The sequence below is a fragment of the Nycticebus coucang genome, chromosome 6 (assembly GCF_027406575.1).
Source record: "Nycticebus coucang isolate mNycCou1 chromosome 6, mNycCou1.pri, whole genome shotgun sequence".
NCBI classification, from domain to species: domain Eukaryota; kingdom Metazoa; phylum Chordata; class Mammalia; order Primates; family Lorisidae; genus Nycticebus; species Nycticebus coucang.
In genome coordinates, this window is record NC_069785.1 from 61,277,815 (window position 1) to 61,301,569 (window position 23,755).

The window sequence follows — 23,755 nt, forward strand, 5'->3', positions numbered from 1 at the left end:
ATAAGGAGGTGGTCAGCTATTAAATTTCTAATATATTCCTAAAATTGGGTATATGAGTAGAGCTATCAGAGAAAAATATTTAATAAGAACAGTAAAATGATTCATTACAGCCATTTTGTAGCCTGATGAGAAGGCAGTTGTGCCCTGTTACTAGGGATGTTCTCAGTGGAATTTAAGAATTCTTAGTATAATAAAACACATTAAGAATCTTTATAATATTTAATATGTTTTCCAGGCCTTCCTTAAAGTTTCCCATGTCTCAATGGACTCCTGAATATAACAAGCTCTATACCTTAAAAGTGGATATGAAGAGTGAGATTCCTTCTGATGCACCAAAGACACAGGAGAGTCTGAAAGGGATCCTTTTGCATCCAGAGCCCCTTGTGGCGGCCAAAAGTTTTCCTGCAGAAGTGGAGATGATAAATAGTAAAGTGGGGAATGAATTCTCTCACTTGTGTGATGATACTCAAAAACAAGAGAAAGACATGAATGGCAACCAACAAGAACAAGAAAAAAGTGTTGTTGTGAGGAAAAAACGCAAAAGCCAGCAGGCTGGCCCTTCCTACGTGCAGAGTTGTGTTAAAGAGAACCAGGGAATATTAGGATTAAGGCAACATCTAGAAACAGCAAGTGATGAAGATAATGATTCCTCTTTTAGTGATTGTCTTTCTTCTCCTTCATCTAGTTTGCATTTTGGGGATTCTGATACTGTGACGTCTGATGAGGATAAAGAAGTCTCTGTAAGACATTCCCAGACCATTTTGAGTGCTAAAAGTAGAAGTCACAGTGCACGGTCCCAAAAGTGGCCTCGGACAGAGACAGAATCCGTATCAGGATTGTTAATGAAAAGACCCTGTTTTCATAGCAGTTCATTAAGGAGACTTCCATGCAGAAAGAGATTTGTGAAAAATACTTCCTCACAGAGGACACAGAAACAAAAAGAGAGGATATTAATGCAGAGGAAAAAACGAGAAGTGTTAGCTCGAAGAAAATATACATTGCTTCCCAGTTCTAGTAGTTCTAGTGAGAATGACCTCAGCAGTGAATCTTCTTCCAGCTCATCAACTGAAGGAGAAGAAGATTTATTTGTTTCTGCCAGTGAAAATCACCAAAACAATCCAGCTGTTCCCTCAGGTAAAAATGTTTCTTAAGTTGAGTAAAATATGGAACCTGTATACTTGTTCTTATTTTCTTGTTTCCATGTTTTAGTGATTTCATTTTATTTTTAAGCCATATGAAGAAATTATCAACTGTAATATTAAACTATGACTCCAATTCTAAGAGAAAAATTTAAAAACTTTCTAGTGACAGAAGTAAAGTCAGAGGTTTTTTTTTTTGAGAATAACCACTTATGTTATTTTATACATATTATATTTTATGTGAGTTGTTTTATAGTACACTGTATTTTTTGTAGAGTGCTTCTTTAGTGTGCTTAACTTTTATGAATGCTTTTTCAGATATCTATGTGATGAGTTTTTTTCACATTTATCCATAGAAAGAACAATTCTAGTCAGTAAAAAGACTGCTTACTTATTTTTTAAGTACTTTGTTCTTGTTCATTTTATCCTGTTATGTTCTTTATAGCTGTAAGATAATTTCAAGTATTTGAATGATAACTTTTATTCTAAATACTAGGACCCATAAACTTTTACTCCTGATGGTGCTCAGTAAAGCATTTTTTGTCAATTAAAGTGGAATAAATTTATGTGCTGATAGTCCTAAAATGTAAATATGTTCATGTGTATAAACCACCCTAAGAGAATGCATCATTTTTATAGTTGTAATTTAAAGTTATCAAGTTTTGATGTGAGCAGTGAAAAATTTAAGTCTGAACTGAAGGAAAAGGTAATTTCTTGGGGAATAAGGGAATGGGACAGAGGAAAAGAGCTTTTCATTTACTTTTTTCTAATGACTTAAAAATTTTTATTTTGTTTACAATTTATCCATGTAGCTAAATGAGAGAGCTTTTAAAAGAACTAGGATCGTGGTTTCTAAGATTGACTCAGGCTTTCCTGGTTTTTTTTTTTTTTTTTTTTGGCTTTTGGCCAGGGCTAGGTTTGAACCCGCCACCTCTGGCATATGGGACCAGCGCCCTACTCCTTGAGCCACAGGCGCCGCCCTGGGCTTTCCTGGTTTTTGCCTAATGTCTTCTTTGTCAAGGCTGGGGTCTGCTGCTCTGCTGTTGAGATGTGCCGTTTCTCTCTCTTCTTCCTCTTCTATACAGATCCCTCCCTTTTTGAAGACCCTCAGACCTTTTCTCTTATTATTGTTCTATTTTTACCAGAGTCCTAAAACTAACCTTGTTCTTAATTTTAGCCATGGTCATGTTCAGTTCATTTTTCTTTAATCTATCCAAACACTTGTTTTAAGAAGAGTTCATCGGGCCAGATGAGGTGACTCATGCCTATAATCTTAGCAAATCTGGGAGGCCAAGGTAGGAGGACCCCTTGAGCTCAGGAGTTTGAGAACAGCCTGAGCAAGACCCCATCTCTACTAAAAATAGAAAAAGTTAGCCAGGCATTGTGGTGGGCGTCTGTAGTCTCAGCTACTCAGGAGACTGAGGCAGGAGGATCTGCTTGAACCCAGGAGTTCGAGATTGCTGTGAGTTAGGTTGAGACCACCGCACTCTAGCCCAGGTGACAGAGAGTGAATCTGTCTCAAAAAATAAAAATTAAAAAGAAAAGTTCATTGAGACCACCTACATCTGAGAAGAATGTACAGCATCCATTCCCTTAGGTCTCTTAAGAAAGAAGGTGAGAGAGGGAGTTGTCTTGCTTTGTCACATTTTTCTCAAGTGATGAGAATGCAAAGATACTAGTTGAGAAGGAGCAGGAGAGCTCAATTTCTGCTTGAGATTAGTGAGGCAGGATGGTTGGTGATGTAGAGCAGAAGTTTTAAGGAGCTGATATTTGTTAGGGAATGAGAATATAGTGAATGAAAGTGTATCAGGCTGTTCAATGCAGCAAGTATTCACTGACAAAAACTGAGTTGATATTCCCAAGAACTCAGGATAGTATAAATTTAATTCATTTTTAAATTTTGTTTAATACTCCTGTAATGTGGGTTTTTTTTTTTATGTTTTTCTTGACAGAATTACATCATTTCTACCACATTATTTTCAGATTTTACCCTCAAATAACATTCATCTCTGAAAGCACAAACCCAAAAAGTTGAAACCAAGTACCTCTGAAAGTGTTCTGGTTTCTATGCAAGTGTTTTTTTTGTTAAACTAGTTTTTTTTTAAATAATGATTTAATGATAGCATTCACATGGTATGGAATTTTCACAGTATCAAGAAAGTACGAAATAAGAAATGAAAGTTTGGGTGGCGCCTGTGGCTCAGCGGGTAGGGCGCCGGCCCCACATGCCGAGGGTGGTGGGTTCAAACCTGGCCCCTGCCAAACTGCAACAAAAAAATAGCCGGGCGTTGTGGCGGGCGCCTGTAATCCCAGCTACTTGGGAGGCTGAGGCAAGAGAATCACCTAAGCCTAGGAATTGGAGGTTGCTGTGAGCTGTGTGACGCCACGGCACTCTACCAAGGGTGATAAAGTGAGACTCTGTCTCTACAAAAAAAAAAAAAAAAAAAGAAAGTACCAAATAAGAAATAAAAGTTTATCTTCTCTTTCAATGTTGTGGTCTTATTACCCAGAGGTAATCACTATTAGTAATTTATCTCCTTCATAAAACATGAAAGCCTATGCAAGGATAAAGAATGTGGGGTTCCTTTTTATCAGTATATATAACTATCTTATTCTTTTTAACAGTTGTATTGTATTTTCTTTTTATAGATAATTTATTTAACCAGTTTTTGTCAGTGAATACTTGCTGCATTGAACAGCCTGATGCACAAGTTCTTGTGCACCTACGCAAGCATATCTTAAGGAATAATTGCTAGAAGAGTATCAGAGGGTATATGCAGTTAAAATTTTACTGCCTCCTATTACCAGAATATCCTCCAAGGAGTCTGCATCAAATCCTCTGCCACCCAACAGTTGATGATGTCATGATGATAAATAAAAATATCAAGCATTTGATATTTTACTCTGTGCCAGTAATGTTCTGTATATTTTATGTATATTGTCATTTAATCTTCCCAACAATTTTATGAGGTAGATTTCTATTATTATCCTCACATTGCAAATGAAGCATTTGGAAAATCATTTAGAATAATTTATATTCAGAATAATTAAATTGAAATATTGATGAAACTTACCTCTATTATCAAGAAATCTCAGCTCTTTCAAAGAATTGACTTCCTTAGATTTTTAGGAGATGAGTTTTTTCCTAAAGATATTTTGAGTGCTGTTGCCGTATAAAATGACTTGCAAAAAGTCTTAGCTGATTTAAATGGTAGAACTAGAACTTGAACCCAGGCTTTCTGACACTCTCAAGTCCAGTATGTTTTAGAGTGTGTTAGGATAGAGTTGGAATGTCTCAATTTTTAATTAGATTTACCTACTAAATATGATTTGTATGGATGAACATTTCAGTTACTTTGTAGTAGGTAAAAACTGAATAAAAGTAACTAATAAGTAAGTAGACAATTTCTTCAATGTGCATCAATATTTATTGGCTATTGGTGTAGTGAACTAATGGAAAAATGTTATATATTTTAAGTATTTTATGATACCTTAAAACATTCCAAGACACAACAGTTGAGTTGTGTATTGTGTATTAATTAACTGGTTTAACTAAATCACCTAAGAATGAGTTATTTTAAGTTAGTATTTTACATTGTATAATAAACATTTCATGTGTTAGAATCAACAGAGTTCTGGGAAATATTGGCCTCTTGGTTCACTATTACTAATTGCCTTTTAAATTTAGTATGACTTTCTATTCTGCATATGAAACTAAAATGATGTGTCATTTGGTTGTTAGTAAGCTTATTGGACACTGAGTTATTTCCATTTACCAATGAGGATGAATGAATGTATAAATTCATTTCGTTTTGTTCCTATTTTTCAAGAACTTCAGAAGTAGAACTCCTACTTATTCATCATCTTGCTTCAGTTATCAATAGTCTGTCATTCTTATTTCATTTCTCCTCATTTTTTTGTTCTGGAGAATTATAAAACAATTACCATACATCATTTTTCACTTATAGGCATTTCAATACATATGGCTTAGTTTGTTTTTTATATGATGTGTCTCCTACAAATTGATAGTTAGATCTAAAAGCTTGATTAGATTTAAGTTCAGTTAAGGCAACATTTGGTGATGTTTGCTTTCTGCTGCATCACATATAAAGATTGATCAGACTGTTCAGATGGTGTTATCTTGATCCTTCCATTGTAAAGTTCTCCCATCAACATTACGTGTAATGTTTTTTACCAGCTAGATCCATTGCCTAGATCCATTACTTCATTAGGGATTGTAAAATACTGATTTTCTAATTCTATCATTTTGCTTACATTTATTAGCTGAGGTTCTTCTGTAAAGAAGAACTCTTCCTTTTCTTTCAGAAAAGCCCATTACTTTTTCTGAAATGCAGGCCATACAGGAAAAGTAAGATGATTCTTTATTTACCACTTTCTAGAATGAGTTGATACTCCAGCAATATCCAATGAGATTTTTTGTTTTTGTTTTTGAGACAGGGTATTTTGTCTCTCTGTGGTTCAAACTCCTGGGCTTCAGTGATCTTCCTGCCTTAGCCACTCAAAAGTGCTAGGATAATAGCACAGTGAACCACTGTGTCTGGTCATTTAAAAAAAGAAAAAATCTCACTCTGTCCCTCTGTGTAGAGTACATTGGCATTATCATAGGTCTAGGTCACTGCAACCTCCAGCTCCTGGGCTCAAGATACCCTCTTGTCACAACCTCCCAAGTACTTGGACAATAGGTGTGTGCCAGGACGCCCAGCTAATTTTTGTATTTTTATTTTTTAATTTAATTTAATATTTAATTTTATTTTTTGATACAGTCTTATTATACACCCTCAATAGAGTGGCTTGGCATCACAGCTCACAGCAACCTCAAACTCTTGGGCTTAAGTGAGTCTCTTGCCTCAGTCTTCCAAGTTGCTGGGACTACAGGAGCCCACCACAACGCCTGGATATTTTTTGTTGCAGTTGTCATTGTTGGTTAGCTGGCCTGGACTGGGTTCTAACCCCCAGCCTCAGTGTATGTGGTTGATACTGTAACCACTGTGCTATGGGCGCATTGCCAGTTTTTCTGTTTTCAGTAGAGACTGTCTTGTTGTGCTCAGGCAGGTCTAGAAATTCTGAGCTCAAGTAATCTTTCTGCCTTGGCCTCCCAATGTGCCAAAAAAACAAGAGTTTCACTTTGTCCCAGTAGAGTGCTGTGGTGTCAAAGCTCACAAAAACCTCAGACTCCTGGGCTCAAGGGATTCTCTTGCCTTAGCTTCCTGAGTACCTGCCACAATGCCCAGGTGCCTGCCACAATGCCCAGCAATTTTTAGGGATGGGTTCTCACTCTTTCTTAGGCTGGTCTCGAACTCCTGAGCTCAGATGATGTGCCCTCCTTGGCCTCCCAGAGTGCTGGGATCATGGGCATGAGCCACTGTGCCCAACCCTCAAAAACATTTCTGATAGGCCATATTTAACAACTTTTGTCCTTATTGCTTCTGGATTTTGAATCAATTAGGGATATCTTTCCTACTCTTAAGTTACAATATAAACAACCCATTTTTTTTTTGTATTATTTAATTCTTTTTTTTTTTTGTATTTAGAGCATAGATCCGTTTGGATCTCATATACAATATGAAGAACGAACCCAGTTTTATTTTTTTCACGTGGCTATCCAGTTGTCCTAAAACCAGTCATTAAGATCCTTCTTTTTCCTGTTGACTTAAGATAGTTACACCTTTGTCATATGTTAAATTTCCCATATATGTTTGCATTTATTTATGGAGTTTTCATTTTCTGCCTTTGTTCTGTCTGTTCATGCACTAAAAGAGCACTGTTCTACTTATAGAATCTTTTCTATTTTCCTGGACATTGTTGCTCATTTAGTCTTTTAAAGAACTTCATAGCCAGTTTGTTTATATGAGGATGCTGAATGTGGAGCCATAACTGGTGGTGTTCTTATTGGGATTGCATTTGTAGATTAAATTAGGGAGAATTGGCTCGGTGCCTGTGGCTCAAGCGGCTAAGGCGCCAGCCACATACACCTAAGCTGGCGGGTTTGAATCCAGCCTGGGCCTGCCAAACAACAATGACGGCTGCAACCAAAAAACATAGCCGGGCAGGCGCCTGTAGTCCCAGCTACTTGGGAGGCAGAGGTGGGAGACTCGTTTGAGCCCAGGAGTTGGAGGTTGCTGTGAGCTATGATGTTATGGCACTCTACCCAAACCGACAGCTTGAGGCTCTGTCTCAAAAAAAAAAAATTAGGGAGAATTGATATCTTTGGGCTTTTTCATTATTATTATTATTATTATTTTGCAGTTTTTGGCCTGGGCCGGGTTTGAACCTGCCACCTCTGGGATATGGGGCCAGCGCCTACTCCTTTGAGCCACAGGTGCCACCCTATCTTTGGGATTTTAATCTTCTCATTCCAGAATATGGCATGTCTTTTCATTTGCTGAGGTCCAGTTTTGTATGTGGCAGGGAGTGTTTTTTTTTTTTTGCAGTTTTGGCTGGGGCTGGGTTTGAACCTCTGGCGTATGGGACCAGCGCCCTACTCCTTTGAGCCACAGGCACCGCCCTGCAGGGAGTGTTTTATGTTTTTCTTTTTTTTTTAAACCAACTTCAGCTGGGTGCAGTGGCTCACGCCTATAATCCCAACAGTCTGGGAGGCCAAGGCAGCTGGATTGCCTGCGCTCAGGAGTTTGAGACCAGCCTGAGCTAGAGCAAGACACCGTCTCTAAAAAGTAGCTGGGTGTTGTGGTAGGCACCCGTACTCCTAGCTACTAGAGAGGCTGAGGCAAGAGGATCACTTGAGCCCAAGAGTTTGAGGTTGCTGTGAGCTAAGACGCCATGGCATTCTACCAAAGGGTGACCAAGTGAGGCTGTGTCTCAAAAAAAAAAATATATATATATGTATATAAACTTAGGTATAATTTGCATGCCATAAAATTCATTCATTTTAGGGGTACAATTTTGTGTTTTATTTTTTTTTGTAACTTTGCAGTCCTGCACTTAACACCTTAATATGATTTAAAAATATTACTATGCATCTTGCTCACATTTTACTTTTTTACTGTCAATCCCTGTTCCTACCCTTAGTTTCTAAGAACCTGTAGTCATACTTGCTGTGTCTATAGATTTGCCTTTTATTTTATTTTTAAATTAAATTTCATTTTTGAGACTAGGTTCATTTTTGAGACTAGGTTTTCCTGTGTTGTCTCTGCTAGAGTGCAGTGATGTCATCATAGCTCACTGCAACCTCAAACTTGTTACTCAAGCAGTCCTCCTGCCTCAGCCTCCCAAAGTCCTAACGCTTACAGTCATGAGCTGCAGCTCCCAGCTGTTGTGTTTCTTAAAAGAATATCACTTAAGTCAGGGGTTCTCAACCTTTCTAATTGCCACATTATTACAAATGGAACAAAGGGGTCGCCACCCACAGGTTGAGAACGCTGACTTAAGTGAAAATAATCTTGGAAAAAATGCATACAGCTAATGTAATACATCTTAAAAGGTTATTATCTTACATAATGTGAATATCTTCTGCAAATTCATATGGAAACTACTAAACATTTGTAAAGAACAAATACCAATTCATAAAGGAGGAAATAAACATATGAAGAAGTGTAGCTTAAAACAGTGAGTACTATTTTCATTGTGTGTTTAGCTCCCTGTTTGTAAAAACAACCTTTTATTTTGATAGATGATTTTAATTTTTGTGATAAACTTCATAGTCTTCAAAGTCAAAATAGCTGACAGGCAGATGTCCTTTAAATATTTTTGCTGTTGTTGTTGTTTGTTTACAGGAAGTATCGATGAAGATGTTGTGGTGATAGAAGCTTCCTCTACTCCCCAAGTCACTGCCAATGAAGAAATTAATGTTACCTCAACTGACAGTGAAGTCGAGATTGTAACAGTTGGAGAAAGCTATCGGTGAGATTTTAATTCCTAGTTGTATATCTGAAATTGTAAATGTAAATATTTAAACATTTATGCTGTAGATATTTGCATCATTTTTACCTTTTTGGTTTTTTTTTTTTTTAGTGTAGTTTGAGTATGCATATGTCAGATTAGTAGTTTTCAAAGAAGGCAGCATTAGACTCACCTGACGAGATTGCCTAGACTCCATTTCAGCCCAATTGAACTAAAATTTCTAGAATCTTAGGGTGGGTCTTACTCTTGCTCCAGCTGGTCTTGAACTCCTGGCCTCAAGCAGTCCTGTCTTGGCCTCTCAGGGGTTATTCTGTCTTTCCTTCTTTCTTTTTTTTTTTTTGAGACAGAGTCTCACTATGTTCCCCTCGGTAGAGTGCTGTGGTATCATAGCTCACGGCAACCTCTAACTCAGTGGTTCTCAACCTGTGGGTCATGACCAATGAAAATAATCCTGCATATTAGATATTTACATTCTGATTCAATACAGTAGCAAAATTACAGTTATGAAGAAGTAATGAAAATAATTTTATGGTTAGGGGTCACCACAGCATGAGGAACTATTTTAAAGGGTTGCAGCATTAGGAAGGTTGAGAACCATTCCTCTAACTCTTGGGCTTAAGTGATTTCTTGCCTCCACCTTCCAAGTAGCTGTGACTGCCACAACCCCCGGCTGTTTTTTTGTTGAAGTTGTTTGCTGGCCCGGGCCACATTTGAACTCGCCACCCTCCGTGTATGTGGCTGGTGCTGTAACCACTGTGCTATAGGTGCTGAGCCGGGTTAGTCTTTCTGTCTTTCTCTGTTTTTTTTTTTTTTTGCAGTTTTTGGCCAGGGCCTGGTTTGAACCCACCACCTCCGGTATATGGGGCCAGTGTCCTACTCCTTTGAGCCACAGGCGCCGCCCTGGAGTTAGTCTTTCTTAAAGCACCCCAAGTGTACAGTTAGTATTAAGAGTCATTGTTGTAGATAAACAATAATTTTACTTAATGTTTTTCTTTTTTTGTTTATTTTCAGAACTCCCCTTTTAAAGAATTTATTTTATACCTGTTGTACCATACATTGTGTTTTAAACATGGACATATAACTTTCTAAGAAAATAAAACAAAGACAAAAAATAAATTTATCTTTTTTTTTTTTTTTTTTGTAGAGACAAGAGTCTCACTTTATCACCCTCGGTAGAGTGCCATGGTGTCACACAGCTTACAGCAACCTCCAACTCCTAGGCTTAGGCAATTCTCTTGCCTCAGCCTCTCGAGTAGTGGGGACTACAGGCGCCCGCCACAATGCCTGGCTATTTTTTTTTGTTGTTGTTGCAGTTTGGCTGGGGCCGGGTTTGAACCTGTGACCCTCAGTATATGGGGTCACTACCTACCCACTGAGCCACAGGCGCCACCCTATTTTTTTTTGAGACAGGGTCTCACTTTGTTGCCCTCGGTGGAGTGCTGTGGTGTAACACCAACCTCAAACTCTTGGGCTTAAGTGATTCTCTTGCCTCAGCCTCCCAAGTAGCTGGGACTACAGGCACACACCACAACGTCTGGCTATTTTTTTGTTGTAGTTGTCATGATTGTTTAGCTGGCCCGGGCCGGGTTCAAACCCACCAGCCTCAGTGTATGTGGCTGGCGCCGTAAACATTGTGCTATGGGCACCAAGCCAAAATAAATTTTTATCTTAATAGAAACCAGATACACCATCATTTATATAGTCTTCAAATATTATTATACTTCATAATTTGACAAAGCATTCATGAAGCAATCTGTAGACTGGTTTTAACAAATACCACCTTAGGCACACATGACCATCCTAAATTGTTTATTAGGTATGACTTACAGAAACATTACTTATATTAGTGCTAATGGTGGAGCTGGAGAGAACTGGATCTTCCCTAAGCTGCACGGTGACATCTACCAGTAGTGTGGTGGCGCTTACGGCACTTCCCAAGGCCACATTTCTTGAGGCCACATTTCAGATTCCAGCCTACACATCTCCCTTGCTTGTGGACTGATTTGGTGATCCACTGGATGTCAGGATTTTTTTCTGCTGGATTTATGGAATGGATCAATGAGGATAACCTCAGAAAATCTGTATGTAGAATCTTCACCAACCCAGTAAGAGTTCAGGATTCTTAGAGCACCACAGTGGCATCCAGCTTGCTCCCCAGCAACAGACTGAAGGCTTTGAGCAAACTTGAGCTGGTTAATACCATGATGGACAGGCTTGCCATAAGTTACACCCTTAGGAACTGGGTGTTTGTGGCCACCATGGCACTCATGAATCCTATATGTGACATAACCTTGCTTGGCCTTTTATCCCAGCCTGCACTCTTTGTCTGGGCTGTGTGGGGCAAGGAGCCTGGTGGAGCAGAGAAAGCTGGTGGTACTACCAGCAGTGGACCCTGAGAAGAAAACGTATTACATCAGACTACTTCTTCCTCCATAGCTTCTGGATGTACTTGTATGCACCCATCTTGGCTCACCTGATGGCTGCCTCCAGACCTGCTTAATGTTTTTCTAAATTGAGTGTGCTAAATGATACAGAATTCTTGAACTCTTTTGAAATTTAAGTGTGAAGCATATGTAAATATCATGGATGGTATTGAAATTAAAAATAAAAAAATATGGCTGGGTGCCTATAGCTCAATGATTAGAGCTCCAGTCCCAGGTACTGGTGCTGGTGGGTTTGAACCCAGACAGGGCCTGCTAAACAAACAAACAAAAATTAAAGGCGGTACTGATATCAAAACAGCCTTTTTGTTATAATCTACTTGTTTTAAGATGTTACTCATTGGTACAAGTGAAATTTGTGCTATTATTATGTTAGGGCAACCTAGTTCAAAACATATTTTTTGACTTTTCTTTTGAGACAATGTCTTGTTGTATTGCCCAGGATAGAGAACAGTGTCCTCATCATAGCTCACTACAACTTCAAACTCCTGGGCTCAAGTAATCCTCCTCCTTTAATCTCTAGAATAGCTGGGACTACAGGGACATACCACCAAGGCCATCTACTTTTTTTATTTTTTATAGAGACAGGGTCTGGCTATGTTGCTTGGGGTAGTCTTGAACTCCTGGCCTCAAGTCATCTTCCATCTTTAGCCTCCCAAACTGTTGCAATTACAGGCGTGAGCCACCATGCCCGGCCTTTTTTGACTTTTTATCCTTCACTTAGTAATTTCATCTAAGCCGTGAACTAATAATACCAGAATGAAAAATCCTCGTTTGTTTGATAGATGACTGGAAATGAGATTGCCCTATTGCAGAATCACTTTGACTACATCCCCCCTTATGAAATCCTAATGTATTTATCTTGTGCTTTAGATGATTATAAATGTTGGTACTAGTGGCAGCAAAGAGTTGCTCTGTTTATTCGATACACTAAACACATAAATCCATAGATGAATCTTAATTTTTGTGTTGGAATGGGTTTAGAAATTCATTTGTTAAAAAAAAAAAAAAAATAGCCAGGCAGTGGACCCTGAGAAGAAAACACATTACATCAGACTACCTGTAGTCCCAGCTACTTGGGAGGCTGAGGCAAGGGAATCACTTAAGCCCAAGAATTTGAGGTTGCTGTGAGCTGTGACACCATGGCACTCTGCTGAGGGTGACAAAGTGAGATTCTGTCTCCAAAAAAAAAAGTCAGACTCTGTCTCCAAAAAAATAAGAAAGCAAAGACTCTGTCTCAAAAAAAAAAAAGGAAAGAAATTCATTTGTTCATTACATTTTAATCTGTGTTAGTGATTTTAAAAATACATACTTACATTTCTGAAGAATGTTACAAATGCACCTAGACTTGGCTTTTCTACTCACTGCATTTTCATTGGAATGCTCTCTCTAATGGCATGAAGATGAACATTCTATACTAGATCCTGGTTTGTTTTAATTGAATAATTTTCCTAATCTCTGAGGAAAACTGGTATTCCATGATATGTTTCACAACTCTCTTGTGACTAAATACTGCTTGTCACAACACTGACTCTGTTTTTATGATTTACAAGGCTGCCGAAATTGAGATATTTTTCTTTGTGGGACTAGAGATCTTTTCTTGTCATGGAGATGCTTGATTGATTAATGTCAAACAAATGTGTTTTTTTTGAGTAATAGACAATGATTTTGAAAAAGACCCACAGTGCTCATGGCCTGTAGTTATTTTCCTTATTATTACCTGGAATGTTAACTTTGATATTATTAAACTGGCTCTTGGCCATTGCTATTTAAGAAAGAGTAATTCTGTGTTTCATTGTCTTTCGTGTCAGGATATGACAGTTACCACTAATCACAGTGGCTACTAAGACTTCTGAAACTGTTGCTCACATTTCACCAGTGCTTCATCCAGTAGAAAATGATGCATTCACAAAAGTACTGCAAGACGAACCTGGAATGTTTTGCAGCTATTAACAGCTTCCCAGAGATGATAGACTACTCAGCCTCACCATAGCTTTGATTTCTCAAGAATTTTAGATGGTGGTATCTGTCCTCAGATAAAACCATTTTATCCTGAGACATTTGTTTATTATCTTTTTTTTTTTTTTTTAAGACAAGGGGTTCACTCTGTCACCTGGACTAGAATATACTGGCATCTTAGTTTACTGCAGCCTCAAAATTCTGGGCTCGAGTGATCCTCCTGCCTCAGCTTCTCTTGTAGCTGGGACTACAGGCATATACTACATCCAGCTAATTTTTCTATTTATGAGAGACATAGGAGTCTTAGTCTTGCTCCATCTGGTCTTGAACTCCTGCCCTCAAGCAGTCCTCCTGTCTTGGCCTCAGAGTGCTAGGATTAGAGGTGTGAGCCACTGTACTCCACTTTTATGCTATACATCTTTTTCTAATATGTACTGTTCTGTTTTGACAGTGTCTCAGCAATTAACCTTTATAGTCTTATTTCTTAAGAAAGTAACTTGAACTCCATTTAAATTCTCAATCTCTATAATTGTTAAGGCCATTTTCAGCTTAATTTGAACTTTGGAATTCTTTTCTGAATGGTCAAACTCACGCACCTAATGACTTTGCGTATTATGGATCTTTTCCATACGTGCTTATAACCAGTTTTATATTCAGTGTGGCCAGGAGGAAGAAACTTAAGAGTCTTTCCTATTTTTATTGGCCCTATCTGTCTAAAACAGATTTATTTTTTCTTCTGGTGCCTTAGGACACTATTCCTATCTGGATTATTAGTGAATCATTTTATTTTATTTTATTTCATTTTTTGAGACAGAGTCTCTATCGCTCTGGGGTTGTGTGCAATGGTGTCATCATAGCTCATAGCAACTTCAATCTCTTTGGGTTTAAGTGATCCTCCTGCCTCAGCTTCCCAAGTAGCTGAGACTACTTCCCAAGTGGACTGCTACAATGCGAAGCTAGTTTTTCTATTTTTGGTAGAGATGGGATGGGGGTCTTGCTCTTGCTCAGGCTGGTCTCATACTCCCAAGCTCAAGTGATCCACACGCCTCAGCCTCCCAGAGTGCTAGAATTGCAGGCGTGAGCCACCATACCTGGCCTAGTAAATCCTTTAAAAAAAAAAAAACAAAAACATATCTATAAGCAAATTTAGAACAATATAATGCCAGATATAAACTTAAAAGATGATAAAAGTGTTAGGTGTTTATGGTTTGCAGTCACATGCTTCAAAAGCATAAAGCAGCTCAAACAAATGATGTTTCTTATGCCTGCCAAACTAGTAGGCTAGCCATAGTATTCTTACCTCTGCAGACCCTAGAAAATCTCTGTGGTTCCTATGTATTTTTCTTTTTTTTTTTTTGCAGTTTTTGGCCGGGGCTGGGTTTCTGCCAGCTCTGGCATATGGGGCCGGCGCTCTACTCCTTTGAGCCATAGGCACCGCCTCTTACCCTTTAGGACAGTACATGTACCGGAAGCTTAGCGTGGTTTAAGACTCCCAAAGCAATAACCCAGCCTGAGTTAAAGATTATGTGGCTGCTACTAAATGTGTAACATGTTATTTTTATTCTTTTACCTGTGGTGAATAATTTCAGTATTAAAATATAACATTAATAATTGATTATAAACCAGGAGAACATTCAAAATAACCACTGAAAAGAGCAGCATTCTTAAAACAGAATCCTATATTTTATGCAGTAATTGGTCTAACATAGCATTTCTTATATTTTTAGGAATGTTAGCATTTCTTATATTTTAGAAATTCATTCAGCAGAGTTTATTGACCTAGCCATTGTGCTAGTCATAAATTTTTTTTTTTTTTCAAGTAAATTTATTTCAGGTTAATGTAGTTGTTTTTAATTCTAATACCATTATTTCGTTGGAAAAGTCTTGCATGAAGAGCATTTTACAAGAAAGGCTTATGAATTTCTTGGGTAACTAATTTATTATTGATGTCATTTAAGGTCTCGTTCAACCCTTGGACATTCCAGATCTCATTGGAGCCAAGGTTCAAGTTCTCATACAAGTCGGCTTCAGGAGCCACGGAACCGCAACAGGATTTCTACTGTTATACAGCCCCTGAGGCAGAATGCAGCAGAAGTTGTGGACCTTACTGTCGATGAAGATGGTAAATTGAAGTAGTATCACTGTAGAATTATTAGGGAATTGGATGAAATGAAACATTTTAATATCCTAGAAACTCCTCTTACTGATACTGGTAGTATTTTATTAAACGACAGGAAAATTGTCAGATTTCCTTGTCTTATTTTTTGATTTATATGACATCTTCGTTTGTATACGGCATCACTGATTCCTTGTGGTTAATTTTTCATTTCTTGGTAGTCACTGTCTCAGGAAAAATATTACAAGTGGTGGTTTGTGCTATCTTGAACTTAATCTATTTTTGTTTCATTTGTCATCTTATTGTCATACTTTAACTTTGCTATAAACAATAGAAGTACAAATAACAGGAAAAGCAGTATAATTGAATTTTAAATGACTGGTACTGGTTATTTGAAATGTCTCATTTTACTTCTAAGGGTTATGTTATCCTTTAATATTACTGGTACCTTTTTGTACTACTCAGCTTTTATGTTTTGTTTCGGCTTACAGCTGTACTCAGGGAGCCAAGGAACCAAGCTTAGGGTTGGAAAACAGAGGTTAAGAAAAGTGATAGAGGGGTGGCGCCTGTGGCTCAAAGAGGTAGGGTGCCAGCCTCATATGCTGGAGGTGGCAGGTTCAAACCCAGCCCCTGCCAAAAACCACAAAAAAAAAAAAAAGAAAGAAGAGTGATAGAATTTATAAATATACAAGTGAATATATATGTGAATTTTCCCTTATATTAAGACTTATCTTGAGTAATTCTTAGGTAACATCATAGAAAGAAACAATCAATCATAATTTTCCCAAAGCAGTGTTTTTCAGCCTTTTTTTTACCTCACGGCATACTTGAACCTAGAGTTAAACTTCCACGGCACACTTAAATTATGTTAATCAAAACAAAAGAGTAAAAAGAAGGAATATACTTACTCTACTTTGAACTTCTTTCAGAAATAATTTAATTAATGATCTTTAGTTATTAATCACGGCATACTATTTGAAAATCACTGTCCTAAAGGAAGATGGTAAGCTATATATGAGATTGTTAGCTTTGAAAATTGGCTTTAAATTGGGCAAAAGATATGTCAGGTACGTGGAAAGAGTTGATAGGTAGTAAGAGTTAGAGGCTTATGTGATCTGTTCTTCTATGGGCTCTTTGCAGTTTGGGTGTTCGTAACTTTCATAGTACTAGTATTTTAAGATGTTGATGAAGAGGTAATTTATTCCCACTGCCTGCATTTCATTAAACAGTGTCTCAGTTTTTGTTTTGAAGCACCATAAGTTACCTGTAAGACAATGGTTAATGAAATAAGGATTAACTAATCATTACACAGAGTTAAGTAAATATAGGGTGACTATTTTGGAAACTTTTTTGTATGTTTTACATGTGACACCTGCTAGCCAGTAAGTAGAAGGTGGGGAGAGTACCCTTTTCCCATTAGAATAAGTTGAACCAGAATTTACACTTTATTAGGTTAGAAGTATTCCAGTGATTAGTAGATTTCTCTTTTTCTCACTAGTTTTTCTCAGTGAAAATCTTCTATCTTATTAAAAATAAATCCAAAACTTAAGTATATCAGTTAGACTAGTGGCTCTTGACGAGTAGCAGTTTTGTCCCCTAGGAAACATTTGGAGATCTCTATAGACATTTTTGGTTCTCATAATTAGGAGAGGATGCTACTGATATCTAATGGGTGGAGACCAGGGATGCCGCTAAGCATCCTACATCGCATAGAACAGCTCTTTTCCGTAAAACAAAAAGAATCATCTAGCCCAAAATAGCAATATTGCCAAGGTTGAGAAATCCTTACTTAAAACATTTGCTGATAAACAATGTATAAGCGATTAGCATATATATTTGGTTGTATTAGCATCCGAAGTACAGTGTTCTGTATAGAATGGTACTATTTGTACCCAAGGAATCAGCCAATCATAATGCTTTTTATAAAATAGTCAATCTTCTCATTCCTCACCACACTGAGAGAGTCCCTTTTTTATATTTAATTATTATGACTATACTTTGTACAAATTTATTCCCATTCTTTTCAATTTTAAGCAACTATTTTATAATCAGATGTTATAATTAATTAATTTATAAGTTGAGATAAGCCTGAAATTTCTTTTACTTTCTGGCACAAAAATTTCTTTTACTTTTATGGCACAACATTTTTTTTGTCAGAAAGCTGAATGATAAATATTAATACTGACAGAAAAAAAAATTGAGTGGTTAAGTAATCTATCCATAGTCATACTGTCGGTGGCGAAATCAGAATGGCTACCCAAGCAGTCTGACTCGAGAATCCATACAATGCTGGTGAAAATGCAGTTTGTAACACTGTTCTGACAGCCTGTTAACCATGTTTATGGGCGGAGCAAAGGAACCTTTACTTTTCTTTTATTCTCTTCTTCTTTGTAATAGATCAAAAAACTTATGTAGTAGCTACCTGAAAAACTATTGAGTCACCTAAATTACTGGAATATGCATATATGTGTTGGAGTTTTAAAATGCAATAATCATATTTCAGTAGCGTGTGAATTTCATGTTACAGTTTATAACTTTATGAATGCTTTCTAATTTATATTATACTTCTTAGAGAACTTAGAGTTTTAAAGTTTACATGTTTAATTATCATAAACATATTGAAGTGGATTAGACTATAACCCTTTAATTTGTTTTGAAATGCTAAATAGTCATTTTGTATTTTGTAGAACCTACTGTAGTACCAACCACTTCTGCAAGAATGGAATCCCAAACTACTAGCGCTTCCATTAACAGTTCAAATCCATCTACCTCTGAGCAGGCCTCTGATACTGCTTCAGCTGTCACCAGTAGCCAACCTTCCACAGTATCAGAGACTTCAGCTACTCTTACAAGCAATAGCACAACTGGTACTTCTATAGGAGGTATGTAAAAAAGTGGGAGGGGGAGACTTTTGTTATTACTTACATTAGGAAAGTATTGTTTTAAGATTTTAGCTACATTGGCAAGAGTGTATTCTTTCAGAAACATGTGTCAGCAAAGTAGTCTTCATTAGAATTAGATCTGAGTTTTTTTGCTATATGTGACCAAAGAATCATAGCTCAGTTAAAAGAATTAAGTAAATGGCTGACATCAAAAGTATGAGCAACAGAAGGAAAGTAGATAAATTGGACTTTGTCAAAACTGAAAACTTTTGTATATTTAAAGGAGATTATCAACATAGTGAAAGCCTATAGAATGGAAGAAAAATATTTGTACATCATTTGTCTGATAAGAGTTTTATTATCCAGAATACACACAAAGCCCTTAAAACTTAACAACAAAGAGATAACCCAATTTAAAAGTGGATAAAGGACTTGAATAGACCTTTTTCTGGATAAGTTATACAGATGACCAAGAAGCACATGCAAAGATGCTCAATTATCTTTAGTCTTTAGGGAAATGCAACTAAAAACCACAGGGAAATAACCATTTCACACCCACAGGGTGTCCTTAAAAAACAAACAAAAAGCGGTATTGTCAAGAACATAAAGAAAGTGGAACCCTTGTAAATTGCTGGTAGGAATGCAAAATGGTGCCATTGCTCAGAAAAATTAGACCATTTTTTCAAAAAGTTAAACGTAGCTCTAACATTTGATGTGCCAATCTCACTGCTAGGTAAATACCCCAAATAATTGAAAGTTAGAGGCAAGAATTTTAGAATTTTGACAATGTCAGTTTTTTTTTTTTTTTTGGCCGGGGCTGGGTTTGAACCCGCCACCTCCGGCATATGGGACCGGCGCCCTACCCGCTGAGCCACAGGCGCCGCCCATGATTATACACTTTCTTTTTTTTTTTTTTGGCCGGGGCTGGGTTTGAACCCTCCACCTCTGGCATATGGGACCGGCGCCCTACTCCTTGAGCCACAGGCGCCACCCCAGTTTTTGTTTTTAATGTGGTTGATTGTTCTAAGAATCTGTTGCCAAACCCAGTGCCATGAAGATTTATTTCTATGTCTTCTTTCAAGAGTTTAATAATTTTAGTTCTTAAAAGTTATTTCTTATGTTTCAGTTAGCAGTAATAGCTCTGGTTCTGTTTCTTACCAGCTGTTTAACTGAACCTTAAACTAGCTGTCTTTCACATTTTACAATTTTACAGAAATGTGAACTTTCCTTTTTTTTTTTGAGACCAAGTCTTTGTCGCCCTCAGAGTGCTGGGGTGTCACAGCTTACAGCAACCTCAAACTCTTGGGCTTAAGCTATTCTCTTGCCTCAGCCTTCTGAGTAGCTGGGACTATAAGTGCCCACTACAATGCCCAGCTATTTTGAGAGACGAGGTCTTGCTCTGGCCTAAGCTGGTCAGGTAGTCTACCCGCATTGGCCTCCCAGAGTACTAGGATTACAGGCGTGAACCACCACGCCTGGCCTTCTTTTTTTTTTTTTTTAGACAGCATCTCACTTTTTGCCTTCTGTAGAGTGCGTTGCATCATAGCTCACAGCAAACTCAAACTCCTAGGCTTAAGCAGTTCTCTTGTCTAAGACTCCTGGGTACCTGGGACTACAGGTGCCTGTCCCCAACGCCTGCCTATTTTTTAGAGACGGGGTTTCACACATGCTCAGACTGGTCTCGAACCTGTGAACTCAGGTAATCTACCTACTTCAGCCTCCCAAGTGCTAGGATTATAGGTGTGAGCCACAGGCCTAAGAGATAGGAACTTTCTGTTTAGGGACAGGGACAAAATAGACCCTGTAGCTTATAGATTGGCTGTATCACTATTGATAATGAAACTACCTTATATTTTCTATCACTTTTTGTTTTTAATAGTATGTCATTTAGTTTCTTTAATATCCTTATAATTTACATTGAGCAAATTGGAAACCTATTTGTGCCTAGCTTAAGAAGGACTTCCTCCTCTGGAAAACTGAGGGCAGATTGAGAAATACCCTCAAGGAGATTTTCTAAGGCTATCTTTTAATATTCATTGATAAAAGCCTATTTCATTTCTGCCTTTATTTTATTTCATTTATTGAATATATACTCTTTCTTCAGCATTTTACATGCATTTCTTATGTATTTTACATATTATCATTTAATTTTTTTTTGAGACAGAGTCTCACTTTGTCACCTCAGTATAGTTCCGTGGTGTCTTAGCTCACAGCAACCTCAAACTCTTGGGCTCAAGCAATCCTCTTGCCCTAGCCTCCTGTGTAGCAGGGACTACAGGTGTTCACCACAATGCCTGGCTAGTTTTTTGTTTGTTTGTTTGTTTGGAGAAAGGGTCTTTCTCTTGCTCAGGCTGATTTGAACTGAGCTCAGGTGGTCTGTCCATCTTGGCCTCCCACAGTGTTAGGATTACCGATATGAGCCACCATGCCTGGCATTATCATTTAATTCTTTCTTCTTTTTTTTTTTGAGACAGAGTCTCACTATGTTGCCCTCGGTAGAGTGCTGTGGCATCACAGCTTGCAACAACCTTAAACTCTTGGGCTTAAGAGATTCTCTTGCCTCAGCCTCCCAAGTAGCTGGCACTGCAGGTACCCACCACAATGCCCGGCTATTTTTTGGTTGTAGTTGTCATTGCCATAGCAGGCCTGGGCTGGGTTTGAACCCTCTAGCCCCAGTGTATGTGGCCGGCGCCCTAACTGTTGAGCTGTGGGTGCTGAGCCTATCATTTAATTCTTTGGAAAATTCTTGAGGTTTGCAGTGCTCTTTCCCATCTTACAAATGAAGAAATCTGTATGTTGGTTAAAGTCAATACTAATCTTTGAGGTAAGGATTTGAAGTCCCTTCATTCAGTCCTCCTGGTAGCTTTATGTAGCCTATTGGTGTCTAGATTTTATGTAACACACTCCTAACTTTATTTTAAAATAATCCTAAAGCTTTTATTTATGTATTTATATATGTACGTATTTATTTAAAAATCTTTATTTACTCACAACTCAGATTTAATCTCTTAGGTGGAAAGTTCACTGTAGTCCTGAATGGCCCTCTGTTGTTATTATTTAAACTGACCATCTTTGAGATAGACCTATTTGTGTTGTATTTTTCTAACCCAGGGCAGTCTTACTCCAGGCCAAATTGTTCCTCTATGTCAGTGGTTCTCAACCTTCCTAATGCCTACTTAGCAATGAAAATAATTTTATGGTTGGGGCTCACCACGACATGAGGAACTATATTAAAGGGTTGTGGCATTAGGAAGGTTGAGAACCACTGCTCTATGTAAAACTGATAGCAGCAGATAGAAGTAGTCAGACTACATTAGGGGCACTGGATTCTACTGTCTTCCTTTTCTTCCAGGACTGTCTGGAACATCAGTTAGATTATTTTTCCCAAAACTAGTCTTTAGCTTGTACCTTTTTGCAAATTTCTAACCTCAAATCACTCAAGCTGTCAGCTTCACTCTTATCCAAGGTCCTAAACAGTGCTGGTAAAGATCACGTAACCACTCAGATTGTTGCCTCCATATATTTTTGATATCCTGGACTTTTGGTAGTAAATCGTTATAATGTTATGTATTTCCATCAGTTCCCTTCCTTCCCCTCAGTGGTGTTTCAGAACATTCTTCTTCCCCTCAAGCATACATCCCACAGGGGGAAATAAATAAAAAGTAAATAAATGTTCTTACACATTAATAAATGAACTCCCACAACTTCCAGTACCTCCATAAAAACTTTTGTGTGTCTTTACCTGTCTTTTTCAACTGATTTTTGGTCTCATGTCTCCTACCTGTCTCTTCTAGTTACTTTATCTGTGTTCTGTCTCCTATCGCTTCTTGTGTCTTTGACCTTGCTTTAACAAATACCTTTCCTATGTCTTTAGCATCTTCTCTGGTTCCATTCCCTTAGTACATGTACATATACACTTGTATTATGTCTGTGTACACTTAAGTGGATTTTCTTTGCTTTAAATTCTTTCCTCTAATGTCTTTCTCCTTTCAAAATGAACAAACATGATCTTTAAAAATCTGATATAATCTCATTTTCACTTTCTCCCCAGGGCTCTGTTCTCACACCCCTTTTTTAACTGACCCATTTCATAACCACAGGTGTTTTCACCTGTCACCAGAATACTGATGACTCTCTAATCTGTGTTTCTAGACCACTGTCCTTATTTTAAATTTTCATATCTAACTGCCCCTTGGACAGTTTAATGGCAACTGGCCCATCGTGGAATCACCTCAAACTCAGCACACCCTAAACAGTTCATCATCTGAATGGCCTTTCCATATGCTCCTTCCATTATGCATACATGATGTCCTACATATTTGTTTATTCAGTAAATATCAGTTGTATATTATGTATCAGGCACTATTCTAGACAATGGGAACAAAACGTATTAATTTTCATCCTAATAGAGCTTACATTTTGGGATAATAATAGCTAACATTTCTTAAGCTTATAATATTGGTCAGTGTTAACTTCTGATTTTTGCAGGAACCAATGAGGCAGATTTTATTACTTTTCACATTCTACGGGTGCCTTTTACCATGTTTTTATTATGGATAAGACTTGTTAATAAATGAATAAGTGCCTGCATTAATCCTCCTAGAATTACAATGAAGGAACTTTAATCAATTTAATGTCACTGGGCTGTAGAGTTAGTTTCCTTGTTATAGGTTTGTGGTTATCTCAGTTTTAGTTGCCTGGTGGGTTAATTTCAATAGAAAGAAAATGTTTTATTTATTTAATCAGGCATTTTTGTATTTCACCTCTAATTTATGACACTTTCAGTTGGTCAGTAACTCTCAGAGGAGTATCAGTTGTCTTTACTTTGGGTTACAAGCATATTTGAGAAAGAAGGAGATTCTGGATTACAAGAAAGTAGACTGTTCAATTGGAAGCCAAATGTGGTCCCTAGGAAGTAGAGTTGGCCCCTTAAATATGTGTTCAGCCTTAGATACACTGTTGTCATCATGCTTCCTCTTCTTTCACTTTGATTTTGTGTTCACAAGATTTAAAGACAACCAGGTGTAAGTAGGTGTGGACTCACACCTGCAGTACTATAAAAAAACTTCGAAAACAAAGAGGACAAATTATTTCTGAATAGATAAATGTCATATCTGTCACTTTATTCATGGCCCTAGTAGTCCATAATCTCTTGCTCTGGTCGTAAATTTTTTCTTTGAGAAAATTCAGATATACTGATTTGTCGAATTAAAGTGTCAGAGTGAGTTGGCAGGAACCAGGAAGGTCATTTAGTCCTTCCCAGTTAGTGGATTTGGTGATTTGAAAAGGAAAAAATAGCTAGATTTGGTGGCACACACCTGTAGTCCCAGATAGTTGACA

The 23,755-nt window shown here is 37.6% G+C and overlaps 1 protein-coding gene and 1 pseudogene across 5 annotated transcripts in view; one reads left to right on the forward strand and one right to left on the reverse strand.

The window, feature by feature from the left end:
* The window catches only part of RNF111 (ring finger protein 111), a 92,634-nt gene that overhangs the window by 36,334 nt on the left and 32,545 nt on the right, over positions 1-23,755 (forward strand). For all 5 annotated transcript variants that reach the window (XM_053594018.1, XM_053594022.1, XM_053594020.1 and 2 more), the window contains exons 2-5: positions 236-1,134; positions 8,891-9,017; positions 15,376-15,539; positions 18,221-18,415. In XM_053594018.1, the coding sequence (XP_053449993.1) occupies positions 255-1,134; positions 8,891-9,017; positions 15,376-15,539; positions 18,221-18,415 (1,366 nt within the window). In that variant the 5' untranslated portion in view covers positions 236-254. The remainder of the gene's footprint in view (positions 1-235; positions 1,135-8,890; positions 9,018-15,375; positions 15,540-18,220; positions 18,416-23,755) is intronic.
* LOC128587680 (60S ribosomal protein L15-like) lies at positions 10,900-11,480 on the reverse strand (annotated as a pseudogene).